At 41.8% G+C, this 16,814-nt stretch overlaps 1 protein-coding gene across 8 annotated transcripts in view; it reads right to left on the bottom strand.

Annotated features, from left to right (window-relative positions):
- Nucleotides 1–7,329: 7,329 nt before the first annotated feature.
- mast4 (microtubule associated serine/threonine kinase family member 4) overlaps nucleotides 7,330–16,814 on the bottom strand; it is a 70,712-nt gene continuing 61,227 nt past the window's right edge. For 5 of the 8 annotated variants that reach the window (XM_026296845.1, XM_026296848.1, XM_026296850.1 and 2 more), the window contains 7 exons: nucleotides 16,524–16,738; nucleotides 15,944–16,144; nucleotides 15,246–15,472; nucleotides 14,933–15,055; nucleotides 14,202–14,338; nucleotides 13,650–13,834; nucleotides 9,831–13,546 (listed from right to left, as the gene is read on the bottom strand). In XM_026296845.1, coding sequence (XP_026152630.1) covers nucleotides 9,831–13,546; nucleotides 13,650–13,834; nucleotides 14,202–14,338; nucleotides 14,933–15,055; nucleotides 15,246–15,472; nucleotides 15,944–16,144; nucleotides 16,524–16,738 — 4,804 coding nt within the window. Of the gene's footprint in view, nucleotides 13,547–13,649; nucleotides 13,835–14,201; nucleotides 14,339–14,932; nucleotides 15,056–15,245; nucleotides 15,473–15,943; nucleotides 16,145–16,523; nucleotides 16,739–16,814 lie in introns of all 8 variants that reach the window. The other 3 variants (XM_026296843.1, XM_026296844.1, XM_026296846.1) reach the window with 2 other exon arrangements.

Below are 16,814 nucleotides of genomic sequence, written 5' to 3'. Positions count from 1 at the left end.
TGCTATATACATTTTGAGCACCTCTTCCTCCAACTTGCTGACTTTTCCACATTAGTCTTAAAAACAACATTGCATGTGTGCAGTTTTCAAAAAAATAAGGACAAAGATCTTTGTATCTCTGTCTGTCACACAGGCCCACTTGTAACGAGAGAACGAACATGTCGGCACCAAGCTGATTATTGCACAAGCCTATAATCTGTGAACATCTGCAGCTTGAACAGTCTGTCACCACTGGTCTCCACAGAGTGAGAAATCTGCCAACAGCAGATTTGTCTACATTCGCTTAAAGGAATTACTTCAGTTTGGACCCAAATGGGTCTTGCTCAATTCTGATACAGAGCCACAGCCAAATTCATGTTCAATTAAAAAAAAAAGGGATGTATTGTACAAACGTACCATATGTCATACAAGCTCTACAATGGTATTATCAATGGATTGCATTATGTAAATGGTCAATTTTCCAATTTGAATTTGCCTTATCATGCAAATTGAATGAACAGATGAACAGTCCATGCTATAGTAGTATAGTTGAGTACAGTTTTTACTTTATGTGTACTCTACTGTGCTTTTCCTATTTTCTGTCACTCTGTGACATTTCAGAGAAATATATCATACTTTTTACTCCACTAAATGTACCAGACCTCTGTAATCACTATACACATCTTGATTTTAACAGCCCACCAGAATACGAAGCATTTGTTGCTAACTTAACCAGATACGAGAATAAAACGGCATGTATACCCTAATGTAACAATCCCGTAATGCAATACATAATAATGTTTTATAAAAGCACAGGGTGTGAGATTTTCTTCGCCCACCGGTTGCATGTGGAGAGCCTGAGACGTGACAGAGCAGCTGTAAGCTACATGTTCCTGTGCCTGCTAAGACTGTGCCGTGCTGGCAGACCAAGTCAGGCAAATCCACAAGTCTCTTCCAATTACACAGTGGAGCACTTTACTCCACTTACTGAAGTAAGTGCATTACCCACCACTAATCAGTACCTGGCTGTACTCGTTAGTGCATGACCTTCCCTCATATTCATGCCAAGGTAAGTGCTTCTGGTAAATTAGCTCTAATTTCCCCATCACAGTGAATTCTCCTATTCATATGGAAAACAGTTTTTATGTAGGGAATTTAAAAGATGGTTTCTAACTTCCTCCTTGAAGAAACCAACAGTCTTTTACTTTTCTCACCAACACACATTGAATGTGTCCTCAAATCTGCAACAACTGATTTTGAGCAGAAGCAACAAATGTAACAGAACATAGCAGAGACATATTATCCCCTTTTCAGTTCATACAGTGAACCTGTTTGCAAAACTGCTTATTTACACATCCAGCAAAAACAGTGGCCACGTGCTGAGTCCAGGTCCAGTATAACTTGCCACAAGAAAGTCTACTAAAACGTAACATCTGCTGTGGGAGACGTGCATCATTTTATGTTTCCTGTAATCACAGCAAATTAAATAAAAAGTCTTTTCTGGCTTTAAAAATATCATTACAGACCCCTCCGATAATTTGTGGATACTTTATGACATCGGTTGTGTGCACAAATTTCCACTCACGGTCCAACATCATCCAAGTTTTAGCAGCAAATCTTTTACTTAACATGGATCATATTACAACCCAGTACATAACCTTTGGACAACCCTGAAAGTTTCATGAACACTTTCGGGAGTTAACTGGGGCAAAAAGTCTCATGATTCTCCAGTTATCTGGGACAACCTCAATCCTGCACTTATGTTAATCCATCCGTTGCAGTGCCATGCAGTCAGTGCGTGTGACACAGGACTGAACCAAAGCAGATTTCCAGTGATCTACAAACCCGGATGGCATACGCAGAGTCTGAGCCAGGGCCTCTTACGCAAGTTCAGCCAGCTGTGGCAGTTTGGGTCCTGTGTGCAGAGAATATGTTTACATAACTTCCATTTAGGGTTTTTCACTTCGCACAGCAGGTTCTGTAGAAATGCATTTTGGGTTTGTTTTATTTATGAGCGTTTCCCGATTGCAAATCTATTTTTAATATACTACATTTTTTATTGAAAAGTTGCTCTCACTGCAGTCAGCTCTTATTTATCTTGACCTCAATAATTGTTTTCCTCTCCAGTCTAACTGAAATGCAGGAATCATACAGAGCAGCTTTTAAATGAAGCTTTTTAGTGAAGGTGAACAGCTCATTGTACAGTTCAAAGTCTAGTTTTAGTTGCTATTTGATCCAGACGGTTGCAGCATCATGTGGCAGGTCAAAACATTTCAACATACAAACTTGGCAACCTAAAATTTAATGACAGGGATTACTTCAGGTTCTCACTAGTTCTCATAACTAATTTACTCGTTGATCCTTGTTAAGACCTAATTAGTAGAATTACAGGAAATTTTTGCTTAACTCTAAACAGGGGCAGCAGTAACGTCGTGCTTGAAAGAATCACTTGAATTCTCACATGGGAGAAAGTGAATAGACAACGTCACCTCGCTTGAACCTCTCCAGTGTGTTAAATAATAGACAGTACGTCTCCCACTGTTTCAGGTGCTGCTTTTAACAGAGGTAACCTTAATGCATCTCTCCCAGCAAGTAGCACTTCCTCCGTAACAGTGGCTCAGACTCTCAGCCCATTTTTCCTCAGGCAGAGAATCAGCGCCTGATCTGTGCTAAGCCCTGGACCTTAAATCCCTCTCAGACGCTCATTAATGTGCTCGGTGTGGGACCACACAGAGGTCATGTCACTCTCCTGAGCCCAGACCCCTGCCCTGTGTCTGCCAAAAGGATCTTCCCCTCCCCCAGCCTTCTCCTCTTCATCCTCTGTGATTTACTCTTTAACCACTGTCTCTCAGCCTTGGCCACCGTTTGACCCTCTATGCTCCTCCTCCTCCACAGGTACTCCCAAAAATGACTACTGAAGGACAGAATAATGACAAGCAGGATTGGTTTTGCATATCCAGTTATGCACATGTTTAGAAAAACATTTTCATTACAAATATTATTATTATTTATAACTACTTCCTGGTCCGTGCTCTTATAAAGCTAAAGTCAAGCGTCGCTGAGGAGGGTCAGGTGAAGTTTGATTAGAGACAGGCCTGAAAACAAAAGGCAACAGAAAGAGGTGGAAATAAGGTGAACAGCAGATTTTAAAATGCTGCTATGGCTGATATTTCTCTTTGATTTCAATACATCACAATAATAAAGAAATGTATAAAACAGAGCGGGCATATTTCAAACTGATAGCCACTGACATTCTCACACTGTACTGAACAAAAGGCAAAGTTCACATTTTATCATGAATGAGTAACAGAAGAGATGAATGGGAACGTCTGAGAGTCACATGCTGACTACGTGATTCTTTTATTGGGTATTTCAGTGCTAAATTATTTTAAAGCTGCTCTTAATATTTCAATATCAACAAAATGGAACATTCGGGGTGACTAAGTCACATTGTTTTTGTGATCGTGTTCTCAATAACCTCATTTCCAGATGCAGCATAAACAGCTGCTACCCACCCAGCACACAATGGCAGTAAAGTTAGTGACCAACTCGTGAACTTAGAGCAGCATTTAGCAGCTAATGACCCAAATATTTCCCTCAGGAGCTGCAAGGAGGCTGAATATTCCCACTTACATTTATAAAGTGAACGCAAACACGACTCCAAGTGAACACTGCTTTGTGTCTGTACACAGGAAAATATTAGTTACATACTCTATTTACAGTACATGCACTGTTCCTCACAAAATGGACTGTGTGCATCCCTGATGTCTGACAAACAAGTTGAAAAAACATTTGCAAAGCACAGTTTTTGAATATTTATATCCCGTGTTGTTAATATTCATGTTTGTCTGCAGTCAAGTTGCATAGTAGGAAAAACAGGCATATAAAAAAAAAAGACAGTGTGTGCTTTTGACACTGAGAACGTCTGAACTCATAAGCATGTAAAACAGTACAAACACTAGATCACATTTAAGTTCATCAAGTTTAACAAGCAGTTCTCTGTGTGTGAGCTCATACTTTCGTTGTACACCTAACATTTAGCAGCCTTACACAGAAACCACCTGATGCATCATCCTCCTATTCCGCTGTAACTATACTGGGTTTGAAGAAGCTTTAATCAATGTGCTCCGTGTATTTCGCCAAAGACTCTGCTCATTTGTGCTTTTTCAAGTCCCACAATCGATTTTTAAACTTTCCATTTCATCACAGCTCAAGCATTTCCATACAGACTGTTCACAACCTCCATATTGTGTACTTTAGTACTCACCCACCCACACACACAGACACACACGCACACGCGCACACGCACGCACACGCACACACACACACACACACACACACACACACACACACACACACACACACACACACACACACACACACACACGCCTATATTGCATCATTCATCTGACTCACTGCAGAGAGGACTTTATCAACACACTGAAACATGTCACCTGACTGACAGACTGGCCACAGGGCATACATGACAACAACTGTTGAATAATCATGAGGGATGTTCTCGCTGCTGCTGCCCACGTTTTTTCTACCTAATGCTCAGACTTTATCTACAATATCACATATTTTATAGTAGCCAGTAAAGTGGAATTCATGTAAGAATAATGTGGGCATATTGTACAATTGTCTGGAAACATAATAGAGTGTGTAAAAGCAGAAACCATAAGTGATGCAGTATTTTCTAACATAGAAGCAATAGTTTTCCGTACTTCTGACATGAGGTTGAACCCTCTTGTACACAATAATCTCGCTCCTCCCCTGTGCTCACAACGGACCAGTGACTGAGGACTAAAGCTGAGCCAGATGCCATTAGTTGCAACATGAGATATGAGAGCTGGACTGGAGTTTTGGCTTCTCACCAAGTCACAGAATGTACTTGAACAAATTCCAGCAGCAAAAGCTAATACAGGCTGGAGTGGCTTTATCTATCTGGGTCTCCGATTGCATGTGGCTACAGAAAGGAGTAACCTTCCCACCACCGTCGTTCAGCATCTCTAAATGAAGACACATGCAACAAAAAAAAACAAAAATCTGTTCTATGTGATTGTTACAGAACGTCTTGCTTACATATTACACAAGTATTTGTTATTTTTTTGATGACCTGCTATCATATTTGGTGCAGAAAGTCAGAGCACTGAGAGGATCATTCTTAATGTCTTTGGTAACTCACCGATCTTTACATGTGCATTAGTTTAACATGAGCATATTTGGTTTGAATGATACAACTTGGTAATATTTAAAAACAGGTTTCCATAAACGTTGGTATAGACATTCATGGTACCCAGAGGTTAAATCTAATGACTGGTGGTTCCCTGAGCTTTAATGTCACCAGCACTTTAAATCTGTAACTTAGAGTATGCAGTAAAAGCTCTTTACATCTACACTTAATAGAGATGACTGAAAAACACAGCAGAAAGACTGTGTAGACACGTATTAGTGCCTTTCATGGATTGCTATGGAATTTGGTACATTCACGCTTCCCAGAGAGGGTAAGTGTAATCCCTTCAGTGACTGCTTACCTGCTTAGTCGTCCAGTGCCTCCATTGTCACTTTTATAATTTCAGCACAGTTTTATCACCAAATACCTGCAAAACAAACATTTCCATGATACTCAGTTGCATGTTGGATTTTGTTAGCATGCTTAATAAAGTACTAAACTAAGATGATGAACATGAAAACAATTATACCTGCAAAACACCTGCATGCAGACATTAGCATCTAGCTCTGGCAGGCTAGCAGGTTTATAGGCTTCCTGTCTTGTTTCCCTCAACATCCATATGTGTCTGTGTCTACACACACATGCACTTTCCTTCCTTTTAACTCACACCCCTTATTGATAACAATATATTTGGTTGGTTACATCATTAGTATTGATCAGTCTTTCTAAAAATGGATTACAAAGCCGCCAGTCTCCACTTGGAAGCTGGAGGATGGACAATAAAGACATTTTATTATGCCTGCAAAATATTGAATAACATGCTATTGGTTTTAATAACTGGGTGAGTGGAGCTGGTGTTAGAGTGATGGACATGCCAATTACCAAAACCTCCACATGGGATCATGATCTGCAGCAGTGCTTTCAGGCTAACAGTGATGAAAGGTGACAACAAAGGCAAAGGAATGGGGGATGGTTTCTACAGAGAGGACTTTGCTTTAGCTCATTTTAACAGTTTGATGGATTAAAGACATATGGGAAAGTGGTGCTCTTTTCCTCTGACAGAGTGCAAGTATAAAGCGAATCATCATAAAATGTTTTAATGTGCTGAACTTTATACACACCTGTCAAGACAGCATGTTGGACTGTGAGGTGACATACCAGGAATGCTGGGAAATTGAGGCTGAGCGATCTGAAGACAGAAGCCTGCAGCTGTAATGAAACGTGAGACACACATTTCTCGCAGGGTAGAATTTGTTCCCTGTTAGAAAACAAGTCAAAGTTACAGGACACAGAAAATGAATAATAATAAATCATTTACCACAATGTACTTTCTGCCTGAGCTCCTGGCTCCTGCATCATTCCCTCTCCCAGCAGTCACACCCCTTTCCCAAACTCTAAGAGGATTTTTCCCATCCATGCCTCGGTTTAATATTTTTGCTTAGTAATGAGTCTGAGCAGGAACAAATCCATCTGTTCTATTAACTAATCTAATCGTGTATAAAACGGCAGTTAATGGAGACCAACTGGGACTTATTTTCTGTGTCAAGAAAAATGGTCAAATGTGCTCCATAAATTCTGAGCCACCATCATCCGACCAAACCAAAGATGGTGAGAATATTCCTGTTTTATCAGAAAACACCTGTATGTGTAACCACAAATGCATTAACACGGGAATACAAACTCTAAACATGGCGGGATTTAAGAATTATATTTTTAAACACAGGATGAATGCAAATAAGTGAACCTTTTTACTTTCACACTCTTTGGAGACAGTTACTAGTAATCTGTAAAAAGGTAGCAGCTCAAATATGTAGGTTTATCAGATTCATCTTTAAAGGATGTTCGGACACAAAATTAATTCGCTGTATCTCTGCTGAATAGATGTTGCATAATCTATTCAAGTGGTATCAGCCCAAGCACACAAATGGGAAGATACTGACCCCCGCTGGTGTTGCACTGTACACCATGGTTTGATACACAGGGTACTTATCTTTGTGTTTCTGAATAAATGAACAGAAGCTTTAGAACCAAAACCAGCAGAAAGGACTCAGACCTGCCCTGAATTCAGCAGATTATCCCAAACTCATGTTGGGATAATCTGGAGACCATATAATTAAATACATTGTTCTCTCCACAACTTTATTGACCTGCCGGCATAAATAACTTAGTAAAGAAAATAAGTTATAATTCCATTTTATTTTCAGTGTTACGCAACATTAGAAGTATAAATATCTGTTTTAATATACAACATCTATGACATCCATAGAGCTTTCCTTGGGCAAAATACAAAACTCAAAACACTTTTATTGCACATATTCTAAAAGACAAATCATTGTAAGCAAGTTCATCTAATACTAGTTTTGCATGGAGGAAGAAAAGAAGGAAACTGAAAAGACCAGCAGACAAAGAAGAACCTGACATATGAATAGACAATTACTGCACAAACAAAATGTTCTTATTAAACATCCTGGTGGGAAGTCACACACTACTATAAACAACATCCGTGACACAGAACATATATTTGGCAAATCAACAATATACAAAATATACATCCATGATGCTCTGTAAACAAACGCTGAATGTGCTTTAAGGATTTAAATGTCAGTCGCAAAACAAAAAACAAAAAAAACATCGTGTGGGCAAAAATATGTTTAGTCTTCAAATAAAATTTGGTGATTGATTGAATCTGAAGTCAGGACGGGGGAATTTATGAACCTGTTTCAGTTCCTATTTTCTTTTTCTACTCACCCTTTGAACTGAACATTGATAAACATTAAGGTGCATTTTTCTCTCAACATACATTTAACAATACATTTACAATATCTACTCTTTTAACATTAAAACCTTTGCAATTAATCCCATGGATTTCATGTCATTCTTGGGTACACTATGCCATTTAGATGAACTATATTTTGTGTCATGTTAAACAAAGAATTTTCTGTTTGACTTGAGTATATGTAGTAGACAACATTGGTTTTATATAGCCAGTACAACAGAGCAAATACTGCATTACATACTTAGTGTCCTAGGCTACTGTCTGGTTCTCAGTTAGGGTTTGCAAATTAAAGGCTTCTACAGTATAGACGTGTGTGTGCATGTGTGTGTGTGTGTGTGTGTGTGTAGGTGTAAACAACAGAAGGTGAATGCTGATATATGACAGCCCATATAGTACCATGTATTTGCACATTAACATCAAACGTATGATGTGTACATGAGCTACGCTATGCAAATCAAGATTCCCCATATATAAAACCTTCGGTGAGGTGAAGCTTAAAGCCATCTGCTGCTCGTTATGGAGGACCCCATGAGACTGAAACACTAACACATGGGTTGAGCAACACTGAGAAGCCTGACATCAAAATCCTTCACAACCCCGACAGTGAAGCACTCTTGAATGGGAGTCTTTACGGACCTCATCTTAGTCACCGCTTGTACAACTCTGTGCAGACAGGGACATTACTACAGTTGATGCCCAAAGCCTGTAAAAGTCTATTGCAGTAATTATTTGGCAATCATATGCACAAATGCTGGTTCATCTCATTAAGCAAACACAGTCATCGCGATACAAACTAATCAGCCAGCAAATACATGATCACCAATAGAGACATTCCTGGGAAATGCTGACAGCCCTCACATTTTTTGTTATATAATGCTACATTTTCAGAAATAGCCCAGTTACCCCTTCATGCCTTTCCCTCTCTCTTTTCAAGTTAACTTTGGAACATGTGAAAACATGTTGAAGGTCACAAAGAAGAGGATGCCTTCGATGAGGAACATCACAGTAGCTTACGTTAGACCACAGAGATTTCAAGCAGAACATGATATTCTAATATTGATCATACAAACAAATGACACTGCAAAATCTATACATATAGTACAAATGACAATCATGTAAGCCCATGTATCCCAGTTTTACAGTGTTGTCATATTTACACCATATTGCATAAAAATCAAAACCATATATACAGATGTCAGAGGAATGTGAATAAACACCACATCTTGCTGAGAACAGCAAGTTTTATTTCCCATAATTCTAAGGCCCCTTCTCTGATTCATGATTTTTAGAACCGTAAGATGATGATTTTGAACTTTTCAAAGATTTAGGTGCATTCTCTCTGTGTACCACTGCAAGACCCAACATAAAAACATTCTGTAATTAACGAAAACAATTCATTTGATTGCTGAGCCTAACTGTGGTCTACTGCATTAAAAGACTTCGACATCAGGTCCTCCGAGTCTAGAAGAGTGCAATTCAATACCATTTATGGCACTGACTCTACAGTACAGTACCTTTGTAAGGGTCCTATGTTTTGCCCCTGACATACTGATTGCACAAAGCAAAAACAAAAACCTATTAACTTCAGAATACCAGAAATTATCAGCAATGATCTACATTCAGATCTAGAAACATGTACATGTGTTGTCATGTGTTCTTTTTAAGCTCACACTCATGCACGCACACACACACACACACACACACACACACACACACACACACACACACACACACACACACACACACACACACACACACCTACCTCTCTATCAGCATGTAACAGCTTGCCCGGTCCCTAAACAAAAAAGAAGGCATGATGATGCTTGCACAAACTGTTTCTAACGTTTTATTACATCTGGATCCTCTGAAGCGACAATATCAGCTGCTGTTTCACTCTCCTCTTTACTTTTTGTTACTAGAACTACACGGCGACTCCTTCTGCTGCTTGCACCTTTCTTTGCCCGAAGTGTCTTTCAGTGATGAGGGAGAAGAGGTTTTGGGTGCATCTTTTTTTGTGGTTTTCTGTGCAGGCGTGGTCTCTTGGACTGTTTCTTTTTTCTTCCTCTCAGCCTGCTCTTTCCGGCTGGACGATGCCTGCTTGTCGGGGGTGGTCGTCTTGGGTTCTGTGCCCTTGCGAGTGTCCGGTTTGATCATTTCAGACTTGGGGGCATCCTTGGATACCTTGACTACAGTTTCCTGGGGTGCACAGGTGACCTTGCCTGAGACGGCTCCACTGCCCAATAAATGTGTTTCTTTCTTCACTGCAGGTTTTGGCAGCACTGCTGGTGGATCAGGCTGAGAGGAAACATCTGACAGCAGCAGAGGCTCCTTCCTGAGCTGCTGCAGCTGAAGTGGAGTAGGTGTAGTAAGAGATGAAGCAACGTCTTTTGGTTTTGAATCTTGAAGGTCTTTAATAACTGGAGCTTGATTCTGGGGTGACGTGTCTTTATGTTTGGCATCAACACTTTGTCTGATAGCTTGGGTTGGGGCTACAGAAGTCTTTAGAGCTGATGATGAAGGGACAGTTTTAGGAGGGAGAGATTTGGGCTTGGAGTCAGTTATGGTTGCTACAGAGCTTTTGGGCTGGGTTTCTCTCTGCTTCGTGACAGCAAGACTGACACACTGTGTCAGCTGCACTGACTCCTCAAGCGAAGTGTCTTTAGTGTCATGGGTTCCTTGAATGTTTGAAGCTGAGGGTGCACATTCTGTCAGCAGATCTCTCTGTTTTGAACTTGCACTGCCCTTCACTACTGGGACAGGAGGAGCTGAACCATGAGATTTGACTTCAAGTGTTTTTGTCTCGCCCTCTGCCTTCACAGCGTTGTGTGGTACCGGTTGTGGGACAGGCCTTTGCTTACCTTTGGGACTCGAAGCATTTTCATTTGCAGTTGCTGTAGCTGAAGGTTTCAGTTTCTCTGAAGGGACCACAGTGTTTCCTTGTACCTTGAGCCCAGTTTCGTCTTTCTTAGAGGTGCAATATTCTGAATCAGATGGTTTCTTGTGCTGTGCTTCATCACCAACATGGTTTTTTGAAAGCTGCTCTGAATCTTTTACATCTTTTACGCTTTTATTCTTGGTTTTTGGTGATATGGGGTTTTCTTTCTTTTGCACTGACAGACTACTACTCTCTATTGCAGACACACTGTTAGTTTTTGTGTTCAGTGTGACTTCTGTAACGCTGCTTAATGAGGTGGCCAGATTTACTGCAGAAACGTCTTCCTTCTGCTCCACTTTTAGGCTAGTCTCCACTGTGGCACATGTACTGCCTGTGTCACGGGTCATTTTCAAAGCAGACCTGTTAGGCTGTGATGTTTCAGCACAGACCTGACTGTCTGATTTTAAAGTGCAGGATTTATTGTCGTGTACAGAAGCACATGACGTTGTTGTGACAGAAACCTGTGGTTTTGTATTTGCAGAGATGTTTAGTAGTTGCTGTTTTGTAACCACATTCTCTGGAGAGTGTACAGGTGCAGAGCTGTTCTGTACATTCACCTTTGAAAAAGAGTTCATGCTTGAGTTCTGTGCGGTAGCTGCTTTTTTCTCACAGCTCTGAGGTTGACCTGTATCTAAACCGGAGTCTGTTTTCTGCGTCAGTGACACAGATACTGGATCACTGGCAGATGCAGCCACAGTTGTCACATGTGGAGGTGTAGAGGAACTTTTTTCCACCTCAAGCTTTGCTGAAGTGAAAGAGACTACTGTCTTGGACCTGTCAGTATTTTGTGATGTAGTGTGAGTTGTAACTTCCTGCTGATTCACTTCATCCTCCTGGTCCTCATTGCTGACTTCCCGTATAGACGGTGTTTTTCCACAAGAGGAGAAGTGGGAGCTGTGTCGAGGGCCTCTGTGTTCATGAGCCAGTGATGAACTGGCCTTCATACCAGCTCTGCTCTCTTGTTTAACAGTAGAAGCTGAAGCCTCCACTTTGCTGGCCGGGAGCCTTAATGATTCACTGTGTCTGTTATGTATTTTCTCAACACTTGTATTGACTTTCACATCGTTGGCTGCATTATATGACTGATCTTTGGAAATACCAATGCTATTTAGAGTTTCAGGGCTTGGGCAGCAGGTCAGGGGGCTCTTCAGCTTGTCTGCAATTTTAATTTGTGGGATGGTTATGTGTTTCTCTGTCGGGCTCTGGAGCCAAACTGGAGGACTTATAGAAACAGCGTCACTTGTATTCTCTGCCATCTTGGATAAACAAGTTTCTGTTTTGGAGACTCTGGGCCCTGAGAGTAGGCCAATATCCAGGGTGCCCTCTAGAGGTTTGAGAGAGGAGACATGGCGTCCTTCAAGTTTGTATTCAGATGACGTCTTTCTAAGTGGAGAGTCTGCAGAGGAGATGAGCTGCAGTTTTTCTACAGCGCTCTCTCCTCTACTGGAGAAAAGTTTGGGAGGCAAACCTTCAGGGCTGGAATGAACACTTCCCAGTCCTGCTTTCATGTGGTCATGAGATATGGATGTGTCCAGCTGCAGGCTCTTAGACCTGGTGGAGCCAAAGTGGAGGTTCTCATGGATGCCAGAAGACAGTCGACACATGCAGTCTTCCCGTTCTTCAAATGACAGCCTCTTCCTGGTGAACTCAATGTTTGGAGCTTTAAAGTCCAATCTCTCTGGCTTTAGATTGTCCTTACCCTGTCTGGCATGCTGCCTCTCTGGGTGAACAGAGCAGAGAGCAGATCTGAGTCCTCCTTCACATTCACTGCTGCCACCAGATGGTTCAGTGACGCCCTCAGACACTCGTGTGTTGAGCTTTTTATACAGCACATCTTTAAGGGTCGTACTAGCAGCTTTTGTCTCGAGTGGTCCAGACTCTGGGCTGCTCTGGATTTTGTTTTGGCCTCGGACCAGAAAACTTTCATCCCTGTCCTCACCACCCAAGGCGGACGAGTCAGATTCCCACAGGGCATCTTGCTTCTGTAGAGACTCCCTCCTCTCTGACCAGTCCTGTCGTTTCACAACCAGTTTGGACTTCAGTTTTTCTTTGTCAAGCTCTTCAACAGATTCCTGCCGACCCATCTTACGACTGATGGGTCTCTTTAAGCAGCCCTGCTCCACAGGTCGTACACGGGTGATTGCCAGTGCTTCACAAGCTGTTTCCTCCACACTCTGCAGGATGGGGTAATCCCGCTCCCCGGTCCTCAGCTCCTCATCCTGCACCTCCTCTTGGGTTACTTCCAGGCTGTGTTTTCTGGGACACAGGTGCTTTTTATCTCCTGTGTAAGAGGGGGAAAGCTTCTCCTCAGACTGGACTCGTTTTAGAAGAGGTGAGCGAGGTGGCTCAGCACTTTTGGGGCGCACAATATGGCGTACAATGGTGGGTGGTGAGTGTATCTTGGCTGGGAAGCCTTGCGTGGTTTTGGAAATGGCAACAGAATGTCCACTAAGAAGAGGAGAGGGTGAGCGCTGAGGAGATGTTGGCTGGGGGGTAGGTGAAGGTGTGCGAGCCAAAGGAGAAAGGGGAATGCTACCAGCAGACTTGCGGCGCCCCTGGCGAAGCCTTTGACCTGGTAGCTTGGGGCCCAGTCCGTGAAGAGTACTCGGACGAATGTGTCCTGAGCCTGCAGGAGAGTTCGGAGCACTGGAGCTGGGGGAGCTACTCTGGGATGAGTTGCCACCTGGAATTCATAAGTACAAAAAACAGTGAATCTTAAACATAATATATGAAACAAAAACAAAGAGCAAAACATACAAATAACAAGCTCAAGGTAAAATCTGCACCTGACTGGGCTATATCTGGTGTGGGGCGGACGGCGGCGGTAGGGGAACGAGGGGAGAGACTGTGGGTAGGGGAGCCAGGGAGACTCTCACCAGAAGACAGAGAGTGGTTGAGAGAGGAGAAACTGCGGCTCGTATGCAGGAGAGGAGAAGGCTGCATGGCAAACCGCCTGAAGAGGGAGCGTCTCCTGGAAAAAAGCAAAGTGGGAAAGATTACATTTCCTTTTTTATAATGCCTTTATTGAACATGTAGCTATATTACAAAATAAAGGGGCCATGAGAAAGTGCCATTAATTTTATAATCTAAATACTTATTCTGTAGGTTTTTCAGAAGCCAAAAATCAAAACACTGGAAATAATAGTATCAGCTCTCATCTTCACTGTGTGTTTCTGCAGTGCACGAGTGCTTACAGAATCAACTGGGAGTTTTTACCTACAGCCCTCTTTACTGTCCATCAACAACATGGTTATAATGTTTAAACATTTTGAAAGAAAAAAAGAAAGAAAACGCCTACAAATGATAAGGATAAAATAATGTTTTCTCAAGAACTGTACCTTTCTGGCGTCTTCTCCTTTTTGGGCTTTTTGGCACATCTGACCATCTTGCTCCTGTAGCTGTTTCTCCTGGCTGGACCAGTTTTTATCGAAGTATTTTCAAAGGGGGTTGTGGAAATGGCCACCTTGCTACCACTCTGGAAAGAAAGGAGAAAAGTCTGGAGCTGGCTCGAGAATTTAGAGGCCACTTTTTTTGTATTTGAAAGATGTGGGTTTATTTGAATTTAATTCATTTTGTTATTATTGTATTTTATTTTTTCCTTTAGCTTATATGGTGTGATATGGAGAACAGTAACAAAACTATTTTTAATAAAGTATTTCTGATTCTGATCATGTTTATGCCTAAATTACTAGTTGTATTTAAAGATTACATATTATTATATGTACAGAGGTACTTTTACTTAATGTGTGATTGCACTCATGGTGAGATCAGTTTTGAAATTGTGCATAATTGATATTTACTGAAAATGTGAATAGTTTGTTCTTTGTTTTTTAAACAAACAGCTGGAGTCCAAGTCCCTTACAACACAGCTGGACTTTTTGCTTTGGCATCTGAAAAGGAAACTTCCACTCAGCAGGTTTACCTCACAACACATTAACTGGTGATATGTTAGTCTTAAGTTAAGACGGACAATTCCATGAATCTACACTAAATTAATATGAAATAAATTACACTTTAATTATCAGCCTGGGCTGTTGTGGTTTAAAGATGACAACATATTCTCATTTACCTTCAGCAGGAGCTCCACCACTTCGGTGTGGACAAGACCATGAACTGGTTCTCCGTTGACATGAGTAATGAGGTCTCCAGCTTTCAGTCCTGCTTTATGTGCAGGTCCTCCATCTTCGACATTCTGGTTAACAGAGAAAAGAAGATTTATTATTACTACTGACTGATTCACAGCAGGTTTTGCTGAGGGTTTACCACCCAAACAAACTGAATTGAAGAGGCAAAAACCTTCCACTTTACTGATTTGTCTTATAACAAATAAATGTCTACCTTCCACTACAGGCTATATACTATATATATACTATAGTCCTTACCCAGACCATATGATAGACTGTGTAGATGTCGCTGTCACATGCATACACCCGGATTGCCCTCAATGTGAAGCCAAACTTCTTCCCAGAGCTGTGGATGACAACAGGCTGCCGTGGGTTGGTGGTACAGAGGGAGGAGTCACGGCTTGGAGAGGAGTCTCTTGAGGAAGGATCTGAGGAGAGGGAGTAAGGAGATAGGGGGCTGGCCAGCGGAGACACTCCTAAGATATCTGTATAAAAAAAAAAAAAAAAAAAAAAAAGATCACCACCTGTGCACAATTTGTATTTAATCAATCACACTTTGACTGGCTCTCGAGTCAGTACTGAGGAGCTGCTGTAATGCTTACAAGCCTGCCTCATTCTGCTCCTGCTGTGAGTGAAACTAATGGGATTTCTCTCTCCCAGCAGTGAAGACCTCTTGCTCCTGACCTGACTCCTTACTTTCCTTGTTAGCGGCTTCTACTCAACTTCTTGCTTGCAGCACTCTGTAAAATGGAACTCACAGCAGGTGCCATGCTGAGCCAATTTTGCACACATCTATAGTGTGCTTTCATCTCTTTCACATCATTTGTTCAAAGTCTGTTGCTCTTATTGCAATTCTCGACACGTTGCTGCTCTGACATAGTTCAACCTTCAACTAACAGGGTGAGATGATGTTTTTTAGTCAACACATGCACCCCTGTGGGTGTTCCTCGACCTACCCCCAGGAATCATTAGCGAAAGGGCACCGGTCGACACAGACTTGGGAACTTTCGGAACAGCTGCAGTCTTCTCTACAGCGCTCTCGGGTCGCAGAGAGGTGGTCTGAGCTCCCAGGTCTGCAGAAGCATGACTTGTACTGTCGGGGCTCTCCACCCCCTCACCTCTGGGTGTCAGCTGGTCCAGATGTTCTGAGAAACTTCCTAATTAATAAAAAAGAAGTGCACGGGGTGAGGCACACAACCATACTGCACAAATGAGGTTAAGCAGTGATTGATTATGTTTTATATATATGCTTTACATCCTGTAAAACTTTCTGTAAAAGCTGACAAACCGTCCATTAGACAAGTAGCTTGAATAAAAAATAGTCAAAACAAAACAGAAATATCTGAATGTTAATTGTCTTCTATATTAATCCTTCATTAAAAACAAGTAATTCCTAAACATTACGTTTGCTCTACAACACTACAGAATGATAAAAGCAAAAATAAACTACTGTCAGCCGTGGAGCAATTATTGATCTCACATGAAAACCAAGCATGTGTGCTATAGTATGTAGTTTTGAATGTTGTCATTTTGTACCGGAGAGCGTGGCTCCACTGTGGGTGCTGCCTGGGGTGGTAGCATCAGGCTCATCCTGTGGAAGCTCTCCGATGGAGAAGGAGGCCTTGCTGGGGTCACCGAGGCCTGAGGTCTCGTCTCCTTCGCTCTCAGCTGAGATGGCAAACTTTGGTAGCAAACTGGGGCAAGGAGCTTGATTCACGCTGTCTGTGTCTGTTGACTGGGATGGCGAGGGCCTGAAAGGAGGAGAGAATAGATTCTTACACTCTGCAGGAGCGCTACATGCTGTCTTATGTTGATGTGCAGAGACTT

The sequence above is a fragment of the Mastacembelus armatus genome, chromosome 12 (genome assembly GCF_900324485.2).
Source record: "Mastacembelus armatus chromosome 12, fMasArm1.2, whole genome shotgun sequence".
Classification (NCBI taxonomy): domain Eukaryota; kingdom Metazoa; phylum Chordata; class Actinopteri; order Synbranchiformes; family Mastacembelidae; genus Mastacembelus; species Mastacembelus armatus.
The sequence above is the reverse complement of the archived record's forward strand: the minus strand, read 5'-3'. Positions and strand labels throughout refer to the sequence as shown.